The sequence below is a fragment of the Nelumbo lutea genome, chromosome 7 (genome assembly GCF_056320005.1).
Source record: "Nelumbo lutea isolate HS-2025 chromosome 7, American lotus-T2T, whole genome shotgun sequence".
NCBI lineage: Eukaryota > Viridiplantae > Streptophyta > Magnoliopsida > Proteales > Nelumbonaceae > Nelumbo > Nelumbo lutea.
The window spans coordinates 11,125,643-11,142,905 of record NC_142690.1 but is presented as its reverse complement, the minus strand read 5'-3'; the positions used below and the strand labels follow the sequence as shown (position 1 = coordinate 11,142,905).

At 37.6% G+C, this 17,263-nt stretch overlaps 1 protein-coding gene and 1 long non-coding RNA gene across 2 annotated transcripts; both read right to left on the bottom strand.

Moving 5' to 3' along the window:
• Window positions 1-1,031: 1,031 nt before the first annotated feature.
• Window positions 1,032-3,114, bottom strand: LOC148845073 (uncharacterized). Its single transcript, XR_016102318.1, has 2 exons — window positions 2,984-3,114; window positions 1,032-2,812 (listed from the first exon to the last, which is right to left on the bottom strand). It is a non-coding gene; the product is annotated as an uncharacterized LOC148845073 (long non-coding RNA).
• Window positions 3,115-13,251: 10,137 nt separating this feature from the next.
• LOC148845072 (BTB/POZ domain and ankyrin repeat-containing protein NBCL-like) lies at window positions 13,252-16,234 on the bottom strand. Its single transcript, XM_088955284.1, has 2 exons — window positions 15,483-16,234; window positions 13,252-14,618 (listed from the first exon to the last, which is right to left on the bottom strand). The coding sequence occupies exons 1-2, from the start codon at window positions 15,957-15,959 to the stop codon at window positions 13,629-13,631; spliced, it is 1,467 nt and encodes a 488-aa protein (XP_088811410.1). The 5' UTR covers window positions 15,960-16,234; the 3' UTR covers window positions 13,252-13,628.
• Window positions 16,235-17,263: the final 1,029 nt, after the last annotated feature.

Genomic DNA, 17,263 nt, shown 5'->3' with positions numbered 1-17,263 from the left:
ACTTAGAGCTAAAGTCGACTCAAACTGACCAAGTCGGTTTTGCTTAACACAGGGTCAGTTTCGGTTTCAATTTCAGGTAACCCGATCAGGTTGGGTCAGTTGAAAAAATCTCAGTAAACTGACCCAACCCGACCCGTGAACAGCCCTAACTAGGAGTTGTGTCACCTTGTCCGCCGACTTACTTGGCATTAGCGGAAGCGTGGAACTAACAATCCCAACGATGAATTTGTATTGATCAAGATTCTCTTGTGAACAGTTGTTAATCAAATTCTTTCCGGTTTAGTTTTTAGGTTTGGAATTGATGATGCTTCAAGCAGGAATCAGAAGTTGTTACCAAACTTTAGGCCCAATGCAAATGGCACTACAGGTTTCAAATTTCCTTCTTTATCTTCAACTTGAGGCTCTAAGTTCCAACCCAACTTATTCATAAGATTGGGTTGGCTAGAGAGAGAGAGAGAGGATATACAATTCCAAGTTTCATACATATGATTTTCAGGTTGGTTGAGGCAAAAACCATAACCGAGCACGTCTGCAACTTACAATATCTTCCTCTTAATTTTACAAATGAAAGGATTCATTTCAAATTACATGTTAAAACTTAAAAGTTTAGCTGTCAAGCATAAGCGGGTCTTATCAGGTCAGACCTGACAGTCCCAATTATTAATTGGGTCCATTCCAGGTGTGCTTAGTTGGTTCGGAACTGGTTCTACAAGCTTCTTTTTCTTGGCCAGGCTCGGTGAGCCCTGTAGTGAACCTTTTTCCCCTCTTTTCCGTACAATCACCGTTTACTACCCATAAATTTTCTGCAACGACACATTTAGTACTTATTTTTGAAAACAAATCACCATTAATGGACCTTCTTGTATATTGAAGTTGTCAGCAAGGTCCATTAAGTTGAAAGACATTTAATTATTTATCAACTCAATCAAATACACCCCCTAAATAAATTGCATAGGCAGGGGGATGTAGAGCCACACCACACTGATCCCAACCTTCAATTTTCAATTGGTAGCAGCAGGGACAATCCCAACTTTTTATGGGTAAAATAAAAGGTGCATTAACTAAAACAAGAGAAAATTTACAACTGTTCAAACCCACGAAGGAGGTGAATTTCACCGGATACAAGATTTATAAAAAAAAATTATCTCTACTGTTTACCTTAATACCTGGTATTCCTACTGTTTAGCTTTAATACCTACTACGTTTAAGTTTTGTGACAATTGACTACCTCTACTCCTCTCGTTAATATTCATTAATTTTTTATGAAATTCATGTACACGTGATATGTGACACGTAGTACGTGTCATTAAATTTTTTTAAAACTCAATTTTACTCTTTGTCCCTCTTTCCTCTTCTTTACTATCCCTCTCGCCGGTAGCACCTACAGTGAACCACTCTATAACCATTCCACTCTACTCTCTGTTTTTCCGTCGCCATCACCACCACCATCGTCGTCCGTACCTAACGACTTTCAAAATAAAACAGAGAAAAAGGAAAGAGATGATGATTCATCACAACCCTAACCTTTCAAACCCAGAAGTTCCACTCTGTGGTGCGGTGAAGACAATGCAGAGAAGCAAAATCAGAGGAACCCTTGAAATGGAGGTAGAAATGTTCTTTTTCGCCATTGTTGAGCTCAGCTAAAAGTTCATCTGAGCTCAACTTCCCTTGAGTCCAAAAGGGTCTAAGAAGGAAAGCATAAATAATGTTCGGCAAGCCCAGATCTAAACAGCAAGCCTAGATCCCAGAAGGAACCCAGATATGAGTATCTCTCAAATTCGGCAAGCCCAGATCCTTCCCAGATCTGAGATCTAAGAAATACTCATATCTGAGTTCCGGTTGTCATCCGCCGTTTTGATGTAGGTACTCAGATCCGGTTGTCATCCAGTGAGGAAGTTGCTACCGCTGCTGGTTCGAGTTGCAGCGGCGGTGGCGGAACAAGGGAGAAAGAAAAAGAAAAAGAAGAGGAAGGAGGGAGAAAGAAAAAGAAAAAGAAGAGGAAGGAGGGAGAAAGGAAGTTGCTACCGACGCTGGTTCGAGTTGTAGCGGCGGTGGCGAAACAGGGGAGAAAGAAAAAGAAGAGGAAGGAGGGAGAAAGGAGGTTGCTACCGCCACTGCAACTTGAACCAGCGGCGGTGGCGTTGTAGCGGCGGTTGCGTATCCCCGATACCCATACTGGAGAGGAGTCTGAAGCATACATCCGATATCAGGCCTCCACGGCTTTGATCACGTTCCTCGCAAAGGGCACCACTTCCATTAAGATGAATAGCTCTGCCATAAATGCCCGATGCGAGTTCTGGTTCTTTAGTATTTCTGCGATGCCCTCGAGCTATGATCGCCCTTTCCAGTCCGGTCTAGGTGGAGCTCCGCCGCCTGTGTTTAGATCTGCCACTGCAAGTGACGGCGATTGAAATAGGGGAGGTATGTAGGTGGTGGCACAACTCCTCCCCGTTTTTGTGATGCATTCATCATTTACAGTCTGTGCAGTTGTTCTTCTCTCATGTCTGTGCATGAATACGGTATTGCGTCCCATAGATGTCACCACAGCCAGCGCTGCCGTTGCCGGTACCGGCACCGATCTCGGTGGAAATGAAACAGACCTGCTGGCCTTGCTAGCCTTCGATTGCCTTGCCTGACGGTGAAACTGGAAACCTCAAGCCTCTGGGGAAGAATTGGCTTCCCATTCCTTGATATTTTGCACCATTGAAGAGGAAGAAGAGTCCCAATTTCCCCTGAGACCTTGCTCCATTGAAGAGGCATTTGGTTTCCTTCCGTTAGCAGTGCTAACCGCAATAACTAAACAGTAGGGGTACTGCATATCATTACGCCAAACAGTAAGGGTAGTTTTAAGAGATTTATCTAAAAAAAATGTATTCTGTTTTATGAGAATCTCAAATTTCTTTTTTTTTTTTTTTGTCTGATAAGAAAAGATGAATTTAACAGAATAAAAAAGAATATACTAGATTGTATTATGCACACCAACCATTCTGAATAAAATCAGGAGAGAGAGCTTTTGACACAGAAGGCTTGAATGACATTCTTGGCGTCAGACAAAGCAACAACAGATTCCCTTCCTTGAGTCTTAGCAAAGGAGACAGCAGCAAAAACAACCCCAACTTTGAGCCATACATGATACATTCTTATATGTTGTCAGATATGTTTACTGTTCACTTCCCTTTTTAGTGCAAATTAATTTCAATTGGAAGAATTTTTATTTTTAACATGGGAAATTGTCAACTTGGAATGAGCTCTACCACCGGTTTTGGTTTGTCTTGTGATTCTGGCTCTAATGGAAAGGTCTCTCACCTTAGAGATCTCCTATACCATAAAATTAGCATCATCAGATCATTTCCAACCAGTTGATCTTTAAAGAACCTTTTCCATGCATCCTCATCAACAATCTTTCATTATCAGTGCGAGGCTCAAGAGGAGAGAAGACATCTGGGTTGTTAGTAAAATGAGTTTGCACATGGCTAATAATCTATTCTGGATCATCATGAGCATAAGCTATAGGGGCAATTAGGGTTTGATATGTACAAAATAAAACCGTTATGGTAAAATAAACCCAAGATCTAAAAAACGATTGATAAAAGAAGAGAGAACAGAGGAAAGAATAAGTGGAAAACTTAAAATAGAGGAATCCAAGAAAAACATACATAGAATTACATGGTTCAGAGTTTATAGCCTACATTCACTAAGAAATCTGTAATGAAAAATACAAAATTGTACAATCTCTCTCTCTCTCTTGAAAACCCTAAACCCCAGTACATCAGACTATCAAACACAATACTTATTACATGCCTTCTTTTGCAAGTCAAAGAGATACATAAAAGAGAAAAGCTCCAACAATATAATGGGTCAGACCCAAAATCTGAAAATGGAGAGTTCGCGGGAGCGGCCTCCACTTCCACTATAAACCACCATGAAATGATACGATACCTTTGGATTTTTCTCCAATAATACAGGGTAGGACATGTAATGAGCCACAACAAAGAACTCAAGACACAACTCAACAAGAGCGGTACAAAAAACCAAAAGCGGAGTTACCCTCTTGCTACAAAGCTATACTTACATAGAGAATCAGACAAATTGGAGTTTTTTGCTGAATTTATTAAGTGCAGCTGATTCATAACAGGTATATCGATACATCTTTGGTTGTTTATCAACACTTAGATTTCCGTGATTAAATAAATAAATATCCTTCATTGAGCCCCTTGTTTTTATTCTTCCTTGCTTTGATTCCGACGTTTGTGCGTTCGAGACTGACTCATTACTGATTATTCTATTCTCACGGCGAGAAGATGAAAAAGAGTTGTTGTGGAATGCATGTGATGTAGAGCAGAGAAGAGGTGCCCAAATGGATGATACTCTTTGCTTCCCTCTCCATGACTCCATGGTTTGTTCATGGGTTGAAATTCAGCCCCTAACACCCCAAAATAAGTCCTTTTCCGGGGAACATTTATCTTAGGAAAACAGTATTAATGTTGCAAAAAGCTCGACCTAACTTTCAACCCCTGAAAAAGTTATTTTCTTGACTTACATTATTCAACAGCCTAATACGTATGCTTGGTCAATTATTCGAGTCCTGCCGTCAACCATTTCTGTGGCTCCTTTGACGATTCCCGGACCAAAGTTCTGACTGTTTGAAGTTTTCACTTTTTCTTATGCTTTCAAATTTGAATTCTTTCCATCAACTGTTCTGAGAACCCATTGTATAACTATAGAGAGAATAAACGGGTATAGAAATGGAAAGAATTCTAAATGGGATTATTACTCGTTTTAGAATCTTACTCTACATCACTTTAGTAAAGGTCTTTTGAAAATTAATGAAATAAAAAAGTGTTTGAAAAGAATCCAAAATTTTGAGCTTAAGCAAAACGGGCTTTTCTTTTTTCTTTTTTTTTTTTTTGAAAAAACACATATATGAACTTATTTTTCAAATGCATATAAGTGCTTATTGGTGTAATGTAATCCCGGAATAAAATAAAACCTTTTTCTATTCGGTGCTTAAAAATAAACACTCCCAAACGGGGGCTTAATAGAGTTTGAATAGATTAATTAATTGAAGGAATTTTTAAACTGCACTCCACCTCAGAATTCTGATTTATCCAGCATGGTTTGGGGCCACAGACTATTGATGGGGCTCAGGCTTTTGACAGACCATGGTAAGCAAAGTCCAATGTTGGGCTTTGTCTCATCTTGGTTCAGTTCATTCAACTCCACTTTTAATATTAAGTCATTCAAGTCCAATACTTGTACATATTTAGAGACAATTAAAAGCCCACATAGAACACACAAAGGTACACAAACAAGACGTATTTAAAAGAAGATGGGCCCACCCAAACTCGGTTTGGGCTAAAATATCTAGACATGCGCAGAACTGTGCCTGGGCTTTTCTTGCACGCCTGAAATTGAATCCATTTTAACTTGTTTGTGACCTTACCACCTAAAATAGTTGAGTTTGGCTTGCCATTAAGCAATAGTCCAAGATTAAATTATAAAGCTTACAACTTTTTTACTTATTACCTTTTTGGTTAATCAATTCTGCTTCCACTTTCTCTTTACAAGGTTTCATTTCATTTTTCCCTAGATGATATACATATCACAATGCAAATGGAAAAAAAAAAAAAAATGAACATAAAGCATAGGCTAACCCCATTAAGACCCGTTTGTGAGTGCTTACTTTTAAGCTGTTATTGGAAAAAGGGCTTATTTTAGGTTGGAACCACATCAATAAACACTTATATATCCATTTGAGAAATAAAGTCTGAATAAGCTCTTTTTCAGGAAATAAGCCTGTTTTTAATAAGCTAAAAAATTTGTTACTTTTTTTTTTTCAAGTGTTTTTTGAAGAAACATTTATTGCGTTTTTGGCCCATTTTGGCCCACCACATAATTTTCAAAATACCTATACTCTCATCCCGTTCGACAGAAGTACTTTTTCACCCAATACTCATATGACCACTAACAACTGAAATCAGATCCACGCTTCAGCTCTCGTCTGAAGTCTGATCCCCATTAGCAATGGCATATTAAGAAATAAGAATACAATGAGCTGCAGAGTTCAAGTGCAGAACTATGGATTAGGGGAAGCATTGAGTGGTTCTTTATCAGGCGATGAGGTGCTTGATTCGCCATGGTGGATCTGACAATAAAACCCCCAACAGATGTTTTGCAATCTGTGATGCATCTCCTAATCTCCTTCAATAAAGCCATGTTCGGTTTGAAGGAAAAGGTAGGTAAAGGAAGGGAAAGACAGGAAAATCAATATAAGATTTGTAAAGGTTTCCCTGCCTTTCCCTTCTTTTCCCTACATTTTCCTTCAAACCAAACATAGCATAATAGTCTTGGATAACTCAATTTCAGCACCCAGTTTTCAGTTCATTCAAGTATGCGAAGACCTCCTCTTTGATAGCTGAACATGGTCTGATTGTCGTGGCTTGGCTGTTATCAGTTTTTCCATTCGAATCCTGACCTGAATGATAACCCCTGTAGCCGCACTTTCCCTTTCAACAAAGCATTCAACTGTCATTCAGAATAAAGATAATTTTTGAATGTATAAATTAGGAGTTTTCAAAGAAATTCTTTTCAAAAGAGATGGTTCTAAATCTTAATGTACATATAATAGAAAACTTTTTTTTTTAATTGCTTCTCTCTCTCTCCACCCATCCCCCAAATGGGCTACCAGCTAGAGACATTACCAGCAAGCCCCACAATTCATATCAAACTTCTAAGTTCTATCATGGAACCAACTCTTACACTTCTCAGTTAATTGAATTCCTTGCGTTCAATGCATGCAGTTGTCTTTACTATATTATTGGGTTTTGATTTGTTACCTTTTTATTCTCAATGTACTTTTCTCTTCTTTCCTATGTGAAATGCTAGAGCGAAACCAAGTCCTATATGAAAGGTTCTCTTATACTCTGCCTTGCCATGAGCCCTAAACTGTCTATAGCAGGCTTTTGCAGGGGATCCTTACCCTGATTAATTCCAAAGATAATCTCCACCATAAATAATTTTACTATTTTCCTTTTTGATAAATATTTTAATTGTTTTGCTTTATTTCCTCTTAAAATGCATTTTAATCATTCACTAATAAAAATTTGTTTCAAATTCCAGTAAATGCAATTATTATGATGATGTTTTGTTGCAGAAGTTTAGGTATGTTTGGTTCAATTCTCATTCTTTCTCATTTTTATTCAAGATGAAATCCTAAAATGGACAAGAATTGGTAAAAATAGGTAAAATGAGAAAATATTGCTATGAACCAAACATTTTTTTTAAATGAATTATTTTCAAACTGACAAGTGTCCTATGTTGCTCATTTTCATTCTTCAAAAAAAAAAAAAAAAAACTATGCCAGTATTCATAAACCGCCGACCTAGGTCTCCAAAATTGTTGGCATAAATGTTTTGTAAAAGTGCTTTCATAAAAAGTTTTTTTTAAGTGCTTTTGTAAAAAGTATTTCCATAAAAGTGCTTTCGTAAAAAATATTTCTGTAAAAATTCTTTTACAGTACTTTTGTAAAAATACTTTGGTAAAAGTACTTTCACAAAAATGTTTTTATTAAAGTGCTTTTATAAAAGTGTTTTTATAAAATTACTTTGTTAAAGTGCTTTCATATATGTGCTTTAATGTAAAAACGCTTTTGCAAAAGTACTCTTCTAAATATGCTTTTGTAAAAGTGCTTTCGTAGTAGATAAAGTTCCCTCAAAAAATAAAAATGAGCAAGATGAGATATGATTAATTTTCATGCTGTAGCTAGACTACTCAATTTTTATGATGTTTCATTCTAAAAAGAATATGATTCATGACAAGAATTTTGTAACCAAACATTCTAATGTTATTCATTTTTTTTCCTTAAAATAAACAAAAATTAAAAAAAAAGGCCGAAAACAGTGAACCAAACATGACGTTATCTGTTAGTGAGTGGAAATTAAATAAATACACTCTTGCTCTATGTTTTTGCAGGATTCCGTTAAAGTGAACCAAAGCACCCTCCAATTCTCAATTTGAGGGTTTAAAAGAATAAAAAAGATATTCATTATGGATGTATGTGTAGCACAACGAGAGGACATGTCTATTCCTACACATGCTAGTAGTGTTAGCACTCAAATAAGGAAGGAACTCTTTCAGTCTTTATCCAAACCACACAGAATGGAAATCACTTCACGTGTACAAGTGAGAGAGAGAGAGAGAGAGAGAGAAAGAGAGAGTCTGTGTGACTGTCTAGGGTCTAGACAGACAAGCATAGAACAACTTTGAGAAGTGTCCTCCACACATCTCTTATTAGGTATTAGCCAAGTATTCGACAAAAGGCAAGTCAGACAGAACCGGAGAATACCATATGCCATGTCAGCCTGACATGTGGAAATCACGTGTACAGGTGACGTGGTGTATAATGAGTAGGCTAGCATCAGCAATAAGAGTAGAACTGTAGACGATCGAACTGGACAGAAGGCCCTCTTTCCCATGTCACCAGAGACGTAGCCAACTTGTTGTACTAAAGTGATTAATCTAAATCGGCCCTCCCCCCCTCATCAACAACTGTAGACGACTCGAACTCAGATGGATGGACAGACTGCTTCTGCTTCTGTCATGTCAATCCTCCAAAAGTCAGGAAACGTCTTTCTTCGTTGCAGGATCCGGAGCCTGCATTGCCAATAAGAGCGTACATGATTACGTAAAGAATGGTGTTTTGCATCACTTTGTTCTGATTTTCGAGCCAATGACTGATCGATTAACACAACACCGTAGCAAATTCATGGTTCACTCAGAACGCACTCATGAATCATCACTTACACGTAAAAAGTTGACACTAAACCAATCTCTCTCTCTCTCTCTCTCCACTTCGATTTAGTGCCTCAATGAGTTTATGAACGAGACGAGTTTCTGGCAATTTTAATGGCGTCGGAAGATATAACTTCAGAAATCACAGTTAATATATGAGCAAAGAGACTTTTGTAACTGGAAGCCCAACATCGTCCAGACTTTATCAACTCCTTTAACAGATGCGCGTGAGTGGTTGAAACTAGAAAGAGCCTCCTAGCCTGTAGCCAAGCCCTACGTGATCTCAGGCTCCATAACTCGAACTGGGTAGAAGAGCTGAAAGCCAGATTTTCGGGGCCTCAAGACAGCTTGTTTCCAGCATGAGACGTTTGAAACTGTTCTTGCTCGGATGTGGAGTAAGGCTGTTTTTGTGTCAGACAAGGCTGTTTTCTTTGTCATGCATGCATATAAATCCTGATTCCTGTATAGTTTTTCTTCTTTTTTCTTTTTGTTAATCACCTTTATCCTCATCTCACGTGTGTATATGTATGTATGTCTTGTTATTAACTGTTACCAATATAAAGTTACTATTCGATATTAATGCAGAAAGCAGATTTCCTGTTTCAAAGAAAACAAGTATACAACGAGTGTTGACACATATATAATAGAAAGAACAACTACCTCTAAGCTACCAAGGAAGCAAGTTCCAGTCTGAGTAAGAGACGTTTCATTCTCCAAAGTTTATATGCAAAAGAAGATGGTTCCTATCACATTCATGAATTCTATTAACCCTCGTCCAAAAAATGGCTCGGAAATTAAAGAAATCGATCGAGTTTTACTTTCAAATTTGTGTGCTCTCTATTGCATATTCATTTTAACTTTTATGTCTTGCTATCTATGAATTATATATAAGAAGTTAAGAACACACAAACACAGAAGTAGAAGTTGTCTTTTTAATCCATTGTATTGTTACTATTTAATAGATTTTGCCCAGAAAGTACTACTTGTCCTAGAAAATGTTGTCCATCATGAATCATGTGGGACAAGTTCGTGAATAAAATAACTTGTACCAGTGTACAACCTAATTAGCACCAAAAAATACAGAAAAAAAAGAAAAGAAAAGAAAGGAAGTAAACAACAAATATATCCTCCAATATAGTAATATTACACCACTGAATTCATGGACAAGGAATCAACAGAATGGTATGGAAATTTGAAAAACATGCATGGGGGGAATTAATAATTCTGCTGATTCTGAAAGATGAGCTTAACTTTAGAATTGACATAGACATCTTTTTACAAGAGTTGGATACAATTAGCAAAAACCATCCACACTTTTTTTTTTTATTATTTCTGATTCTTTTTTCATGTCGTAGTACTACTATCTGAAACATTTTAAAGATAAACTATATATAATTGTAGCATGTTCATGAAGGTGATATGTGCACTGCTTAGAGTAACTTTTGTCATCTTGTCTCTTAGACGTCACATTGGCTTCAGCACATACCTTGGACTAATTACACATACAAACTAGAATGAATAAATAAATCCTTATTCGTGGTCATATTTACGCTGGTAAATATGAGAAGTTACATATCCACATGGATGAACTGAAGCCTATTAATGGACGGGCGTATCTAGTAGGAAGAATCATGGGACTTGAAGCATGAATATCAATCATCTAATGCTATGTCTACAGTACCTTCATTGGCACTGAAACAATTAAAATGCTTTTTGAAGTTAAGGTATGAGAGAGAGAGAGTAAGCCAACTGCTTTGCTCTCCTACTTTTGTTTGGTACAAAATGCTCTTTCCTTTTTGTCCTCATACTTCTACAAGATTTTCTCATTTAGATTATTATAGCGCCAGTTAGTGTAGCTATATATGTACATTTTCTGTTACTGTTAAAGGTTTCATGCACCTACATGAAACTTACTCACCAAAAGATACCAATCAATGAGAAAATCCAGAATGCAAAAATAGAAAACCTCTCTAATATTGCTTTCTAATACAATAGGATCAAGGGTACTATCTGTTCTGCCATTAACTGATTTTGTGAGGATCTAGTGCAAAAAATGCCTTTCCATGACAACAACTTGAAGTATATAAACTCCCAATCTTTTCTTCCCACTTTCAAGTCAATATGCTTTCTTTATAGTCACTCCATATATTTTTCATAAAGGTTAAGCTGAAAAAATAACATTAGGTTCAAACAAGTGGAGTCTTTTATTTATAATTCAGAGTTTTGCAATTAATATTTTTATATTAATGACCATTAGAATTCTTCCCTAGATAATACAAAAGGAGAGTCTAAATTATCACCCACTATAAACTTCATTCCATATTAAAATCATCACCCACATACTCCAATATACCACAGACATGCCATAAATGTATGCGAACATGTAATTACTCTCCAAAACTAACTGAGATTATCAAGGAAAGAAGATGCTTGTAAACAGTGTTCACAAAAGCATCTGAAGTGACCCCAATAATTTTCAACCATTGCATGAATATGTCAATCAACCTAGCTTACTGCACAGTCCAGAAACGCAAGTCATATAAATATATCTCCCCAACAGCCACATCAGAAACAGGTGCATATTATAGATACATGAGTGTACTACAAACCGCCAATTTGCTGGTACTAAATATTATAGTGTTTGTCTATAGATTTTCTTGATTGCATTTGCATACATTATGACTCATACCTAATTCTGTTCCTAGAACACATTCTATTTAAGTACATGCCCTCGGCCCTATTTTAAAGCTCCCCCTTTTCAAATTTAATAATTTATGGTGTAATGACAGAGAATGGGAAATCATGAAATTCATTCTATTTTAATATATTTTACATTGCATATAATTCCACTAGAATATATTTTCTGTAAATGGAAGCAAGCAAACAAGCAAATCACCGACAAATGACAAGTCATCCAAAAATTTTTACCCATTAAGTCACCAGTAGAAATCGTTTAATTAATTATAGCTAGTCGATTAAGTTGCTTAAAAATTTATCAAAAAGAAGCAAGTTCAATGAACACCATTGCAAGGGGAATGATCTCACGTATTAACAGAACCCTTGATCTTGAGCTAGGAAAGGCTAAGTTTACTGCATGTGAAGTGTGAAGATTATTGGATATATAGCCATGATTCAATGTAGATGGCTGAACTCGCTTATAACCAACCACAGCCGCATTTATCAATACTAACAAAATAGGGGACAAAGCAAATTACATCCTAGAGTGCTAAAGTGAATTTCTGGTTTCCTTGGTTATAGAAAAGAAATTGTCGGTGATGTATGGGTACTTTTGGCATCTTTTGTCACTATTCCTCTTCTGGTCTTTATAAATCATCATCAACACCTTGATATAATTGAGAGAACTTTGTCGAACAATTATATTAGACACAAGTCATGCCAACCGGCAATCCAATCAATGAGTTTGCATGCACGGAGAGGGGATGGTGATAATGCTAAAATATTGTTATAAATGACAGAGTTGTCCATTGCATAATACACATTTACAGAGTTGCATATATATCTTGTTATCAGTACATCTGTGTGTGAAGCAATGTAGCTAGGAGGAAATGACAAAGCTCTCAAACTGAATAACTGAGAAAAGTAACACCTAAGAATATATAGTATATCCACGTAAAGGAAAAGAACATTTGCGCTCATCTATACATGCTTTAATTTGTTCTATATACATACATATAAATCAATTCTAGAGTTGTAATGTCAAAGACATTTACTCAGTTTGTTTTAGACTACTCATTCTGTTGCTTTAGTGTAAATAATTAAAGGAGTTAACCGTTTTGGATGTAGAACAAGAGAGTAGAGAAAATTGAAGCATCTAGATGTGTAGCAATGGTTATGGAGCTCAAGGATTAGACCAATAGGGGTAGAAGTTAAATATTCAAAACCTAGGGTTTAAGCTATAAACTGTTGCAGGTATAAATATAAGAAGCCAAAAAGGCAAAGGGGGACAAAAAAGAGGATTACATGGAGGGAATCCAGATTTAGATATTATCAATACGTTGGTGTGTCGTGTGTAGTCACCCTCAGTGTTGGATTCATGCAAGACAACATATTGATTTGTCCATAGCTCGAATGATTTCTTTTAATAAAATCAGACCAAAAGCCAATCAAGTTTCTTGTGAAGCCATGTTAAGTAAAGAAGAGAAAGGGAAGAGACAGCTCATTTCCCTTAGTAGGATATGTAATATCCATATCCAAACAAAACCTTAAAAAAAATAACAAGGAACCCCACTCCACAAAAGAAATCAAAACAACATCAGACCCACCATCTCCTATAGGTTTGATTTTCACTGCTAAAATTAGTAGAAATAGCAGTTGTTCGTACCATAGATGGAAAATATTTATATATGACCGACTATTTATACAGAAATATTTTATACATTAACAATATTATATTCATTTTCTATATATATAAAGGGGAGGTTGGTGGGGAGACAAGAAAAATAAAAAGTCACAATAAATAGCCCATGATATAATAGATAATAATAAATACAAAAGGAGTTGACAGGCCGGGTTGAAAAGATTGACCTGCATCTCCTCCCATTACTCAGAGCAAACTTGGATTCCCATTGTCTTCTCCCACGAGAAAAATCCATGTCCAGAGGCACTGCACTGCATATGATCACCAAAACCCTACAAAAATGAAAGACACCCACAGGCCACAGAGAAGAGAAAAAGAGCAGAGAGAGAGAGAGAGATAGAAGATTAAGAGGAGGGAGAGACAGAGAAATGGCAAAGAGAGGATAGTAATCTCTAATAATCTCCATAAGTTTTAATTGACTTGGATTGTCTTGCCGATTCACGGATGCTTATATAATTTGCTAGAAGTCATGAGAGTGATACATTGATGGGTCACAGCCAGCTTGTGACCCATGTCGGTTCATGGCTTCTCTCTGGTTATTGTGTCCATTATCTTCCCCGTCCATTCTACAACCCAACTGGCCAGCGGCCGCGGCTCCGAGATTGAGATAAACCATCCTCGAATCAAGACTTAGGCTAACCATGTTGTTATTGCTGTTGTTGCTATTAGGATCGTTATTCATCGGTGGATAAATGGGAGTGGAGGAGGGAGGATTTCCACTGCCTTCTTCCCGGGAGAGTACGAGAGCCGCCGATTGAACAAGCTCCAGACAGAGTCTCAGTTTGTTGGGCTCTACGTGGGCTAACCCAGGGACTGCCCCTTTGAAGAGGAAGTCAGAAGTGAGTTGCCGGAGAACGTCGAGCGGCGTCACCCCATCCACTGTTCGAACATTGGGATCGGCATGGTGGTCGAGTAAGACGGCTACCATATCTGGGCACACCATTTCAGCTGCAACGTGAAGCGGAGTCTTTCCGGCTGGGCCAGCTGGGTAGTTGACATCAGCCGCACCAAGCTCTAACAAGGCTTTGACAACCTCACGGCTACAATTCTCCACTGCGTAGTGCAAGGCGAGGGCTTCATCAAGATTCAGACCTTCCCCCATGACCATGAGCTTGACTAGCTCGACATCGGATGAGTCGAGGGCACGGCGCATGCGTCGGATCTTCTGGTCTTCGAGATCGGCTGCAGCTCCAAGGTCGTGGTGGTGGTGGTGATGGTGGTGAGGAATGAGAGAGCGGCGATGGAAGGAAGATTTGAGGCGGAGCTCTTCAATCTTGGCTACAACATCAATTGGTAGGTGCTTGGCAAGTACTTCAGGTGGAAGACCAGATTTTGCAACGAGGTGGGAACAAGTAGTCCAGAGCTGGTGCATGTCTTGTTTTCTTGAAGCTATTAGAACTTTCATTACGTCCTCTATTGATGCCTTCTCTACCATGCTTGCCAATTGCTTCTGCAACCCCCAAAGCAAGATTAGTAGAAAATTATCTTCAATGACATAAAATGAAACCCTATTCGGGAGAAATCTACTTCAGAGCCACTTTAAATCCATAAATAATGTGTTTTTGAGGCGAGGCTTAGCTAATTATGATCCATATCCATAACAGTCTTTCTGTTCATCTAAATGAGGAAAGTAGAATAGAGAAAGATTTGCTGTTCTCTACTCTCCCACAGAGAGAGAGAGAGAGAGAGAGAGAGAGAGAGAGAGAGAGAGAGAGAGAGAGAGAGAGAGAGAGTTGGTGTGTCTAGTCGTTACTGTACGAGACTATAGCTAGATGAGATCAAAACCCCAATTTAGAAAGTGATGGGTGTTTAGCAGAAAGTTGAGAGGAACCCAATTGAAGAAACTCGAAAAAAAAGAGAGTTACATGAAATCGAGGCCAATTGATCATGTAATATGATTAAAAGAAGTTAAAAAAAAACCGAAAAATGCCGAATCTGGAGTATTATAAGAAGAGACGCATCTATCACAGAAAATGTTAAATATGAATTTAAAACCAGGATCTCTTTCTTCTGAAAATGAAAAAACCCAGTTGAGAAAAAGCTCCGAACATATATGAGATCAAATCTATTTGCTATAGATGGAAGAAAAGGATGGCTAGAAGCATACAAAAGCTTAGATTGCTGACCAAAATCCAACCCACCCACTTTATCAAAACAAATAAAATTTCGAAGACAAACAGATCAGAAAAATAAAATAAGTACCCACTTGAAACATTTTAATCTCTTGCCAAAAATCAATCCCAAGATTTCTCCCGTAATCAGAGTTCAGGAGAGAGAGAGAGAGAGAGAGAGAGTACTGATCACAATAATTCACCTGAGTGAGCAATGCGAGCTGCTCGACTCCGAAATATCGAGCGGCAGCGAGCGTATCAAGAGCAAGATCAACGGCTGAGGTGCAATGGGTGTGCCAGCAACCCCTCTCCCCACAATTAGGCCTTGGTTCATGCTTCTGAGGCACAATTGAGACCTGTCCACTGTATAAGAACTGCAACAACAACAAGAACACCTCATAACCAACGGAACTCACAGGGATCACCTGAGAATTCCCTCCTCTGGGTGAGGTGGCCAACGATGCGGAGTTCATTCGTGATCCTACCGAGTCGAGACCTGCCGGCGGGTCAGGCCCGCAGAAGAACTTGCGAAAGAAGAGGCTCCTGGCTGCCAAGATGCACCGATGTGCATGAACAAGACGACCCTCAACGCTGAAGGTTACATCACTGAAGGCTTGGCCGTTGATGAGGAGGTTGAGGTAATCAAGCGAGAGAGACTTGAAAGAGTCCTCTAGGTTCATGGTTTGGGGTAGCTGAAAAAAAAAAAAGAAAAGGTTTTTGGGAGATGGGTTTGGAGTAGCTTTTATTGGCTGCTTACTGGGTGTAGATTAGGAAGAAGCGGCTGAGGATAATATAGAGATGAAGAAGTGGGAGGAGAGGAAAGCGTCTCTTCATCTTTCTTCTTCTTTCTTCTCTCACGAACGGTTGTTTCTTCTGAGAATCTCTCGATGGTGTAGTGGTGTTTTTGAGATTTTTTCTGTGCGAGAGAGAGAGAGAGAGAGAGAGCAATTTGGGTGGCTGTGCTGGGCGGCTGTGCTATTTAAATAATGAGGGAAGGAAAAGAAATGATGAGAGAGAAAAAAGATAAAAAAAAAGATTTCAGTGGCTTTTGATGCTTAATTATTTAACCAACAACCTTTTTCACTTAATCACTTGTATAGACGAATAAATTGTTAATATGAGGTGAAAAATATTAATCAGCTAGCTATTACAATGCTATAGTACAGTATTAGTAATACTTGCATACATTTCTCTCGCTCTCTCTCTCTCTCCTTATAACCAATTTCCAAGGCAAGAAAAGTGACTATAGTTCAAGTATTTAGGGTTGCAGAGTTGAATGAACAAATTTAAATTTTTAATAAGGAAATGTTTTTAATTTAACCATTTATAGTTTATAGGAGTTCTCTTGTGTACTTGGATTTCTAAAGAGTATGCCTTCTATCCCTCAATCTTTATGACAAATAAAATCTACAGGTGGCAACCCCTCCACTTTGGATAAAGTTTGGGGTGAAAAAATTCTTACCTTCAAAATAATTATGTAATATATATATATATATATATATAGTATACTAATTATTTTGTTAATTGTAATTAGTAATTATTAGCCATTAAAATTCGATTGATAAGACATTTGAACTCTATAATTAATAATTAATGATGTTAATTCCTTCTTGCAAAAATCCAAGCTTCTCAACTGGTTGCATGTGAATGCGCTTTTTTGTGTTACTATTCGTGGTACAAAATGAGTTCATGTTAGATTTACAATGAGAAGTCATAATTGTTAGAACCATTCGATCCTTGAATTGGGAAAAGCACTTATCTGGTTCCATATGGCCAAACCGACAAAACTAACACAAATAATATCATTGAAGTTCCATACAAGAATTTTAGCTGGTCTAATAATAATAATACCATGAGACAATATTGTTTAAAAACCCTCTAAAAAAAAGAAACATTTGAAGAAAAAGAGAGAGATGTCTGATTAAAATGGACAATCAGGTTCACTTGCCTATATCAGTTGGTTAACACACAAACCATTAGGTTC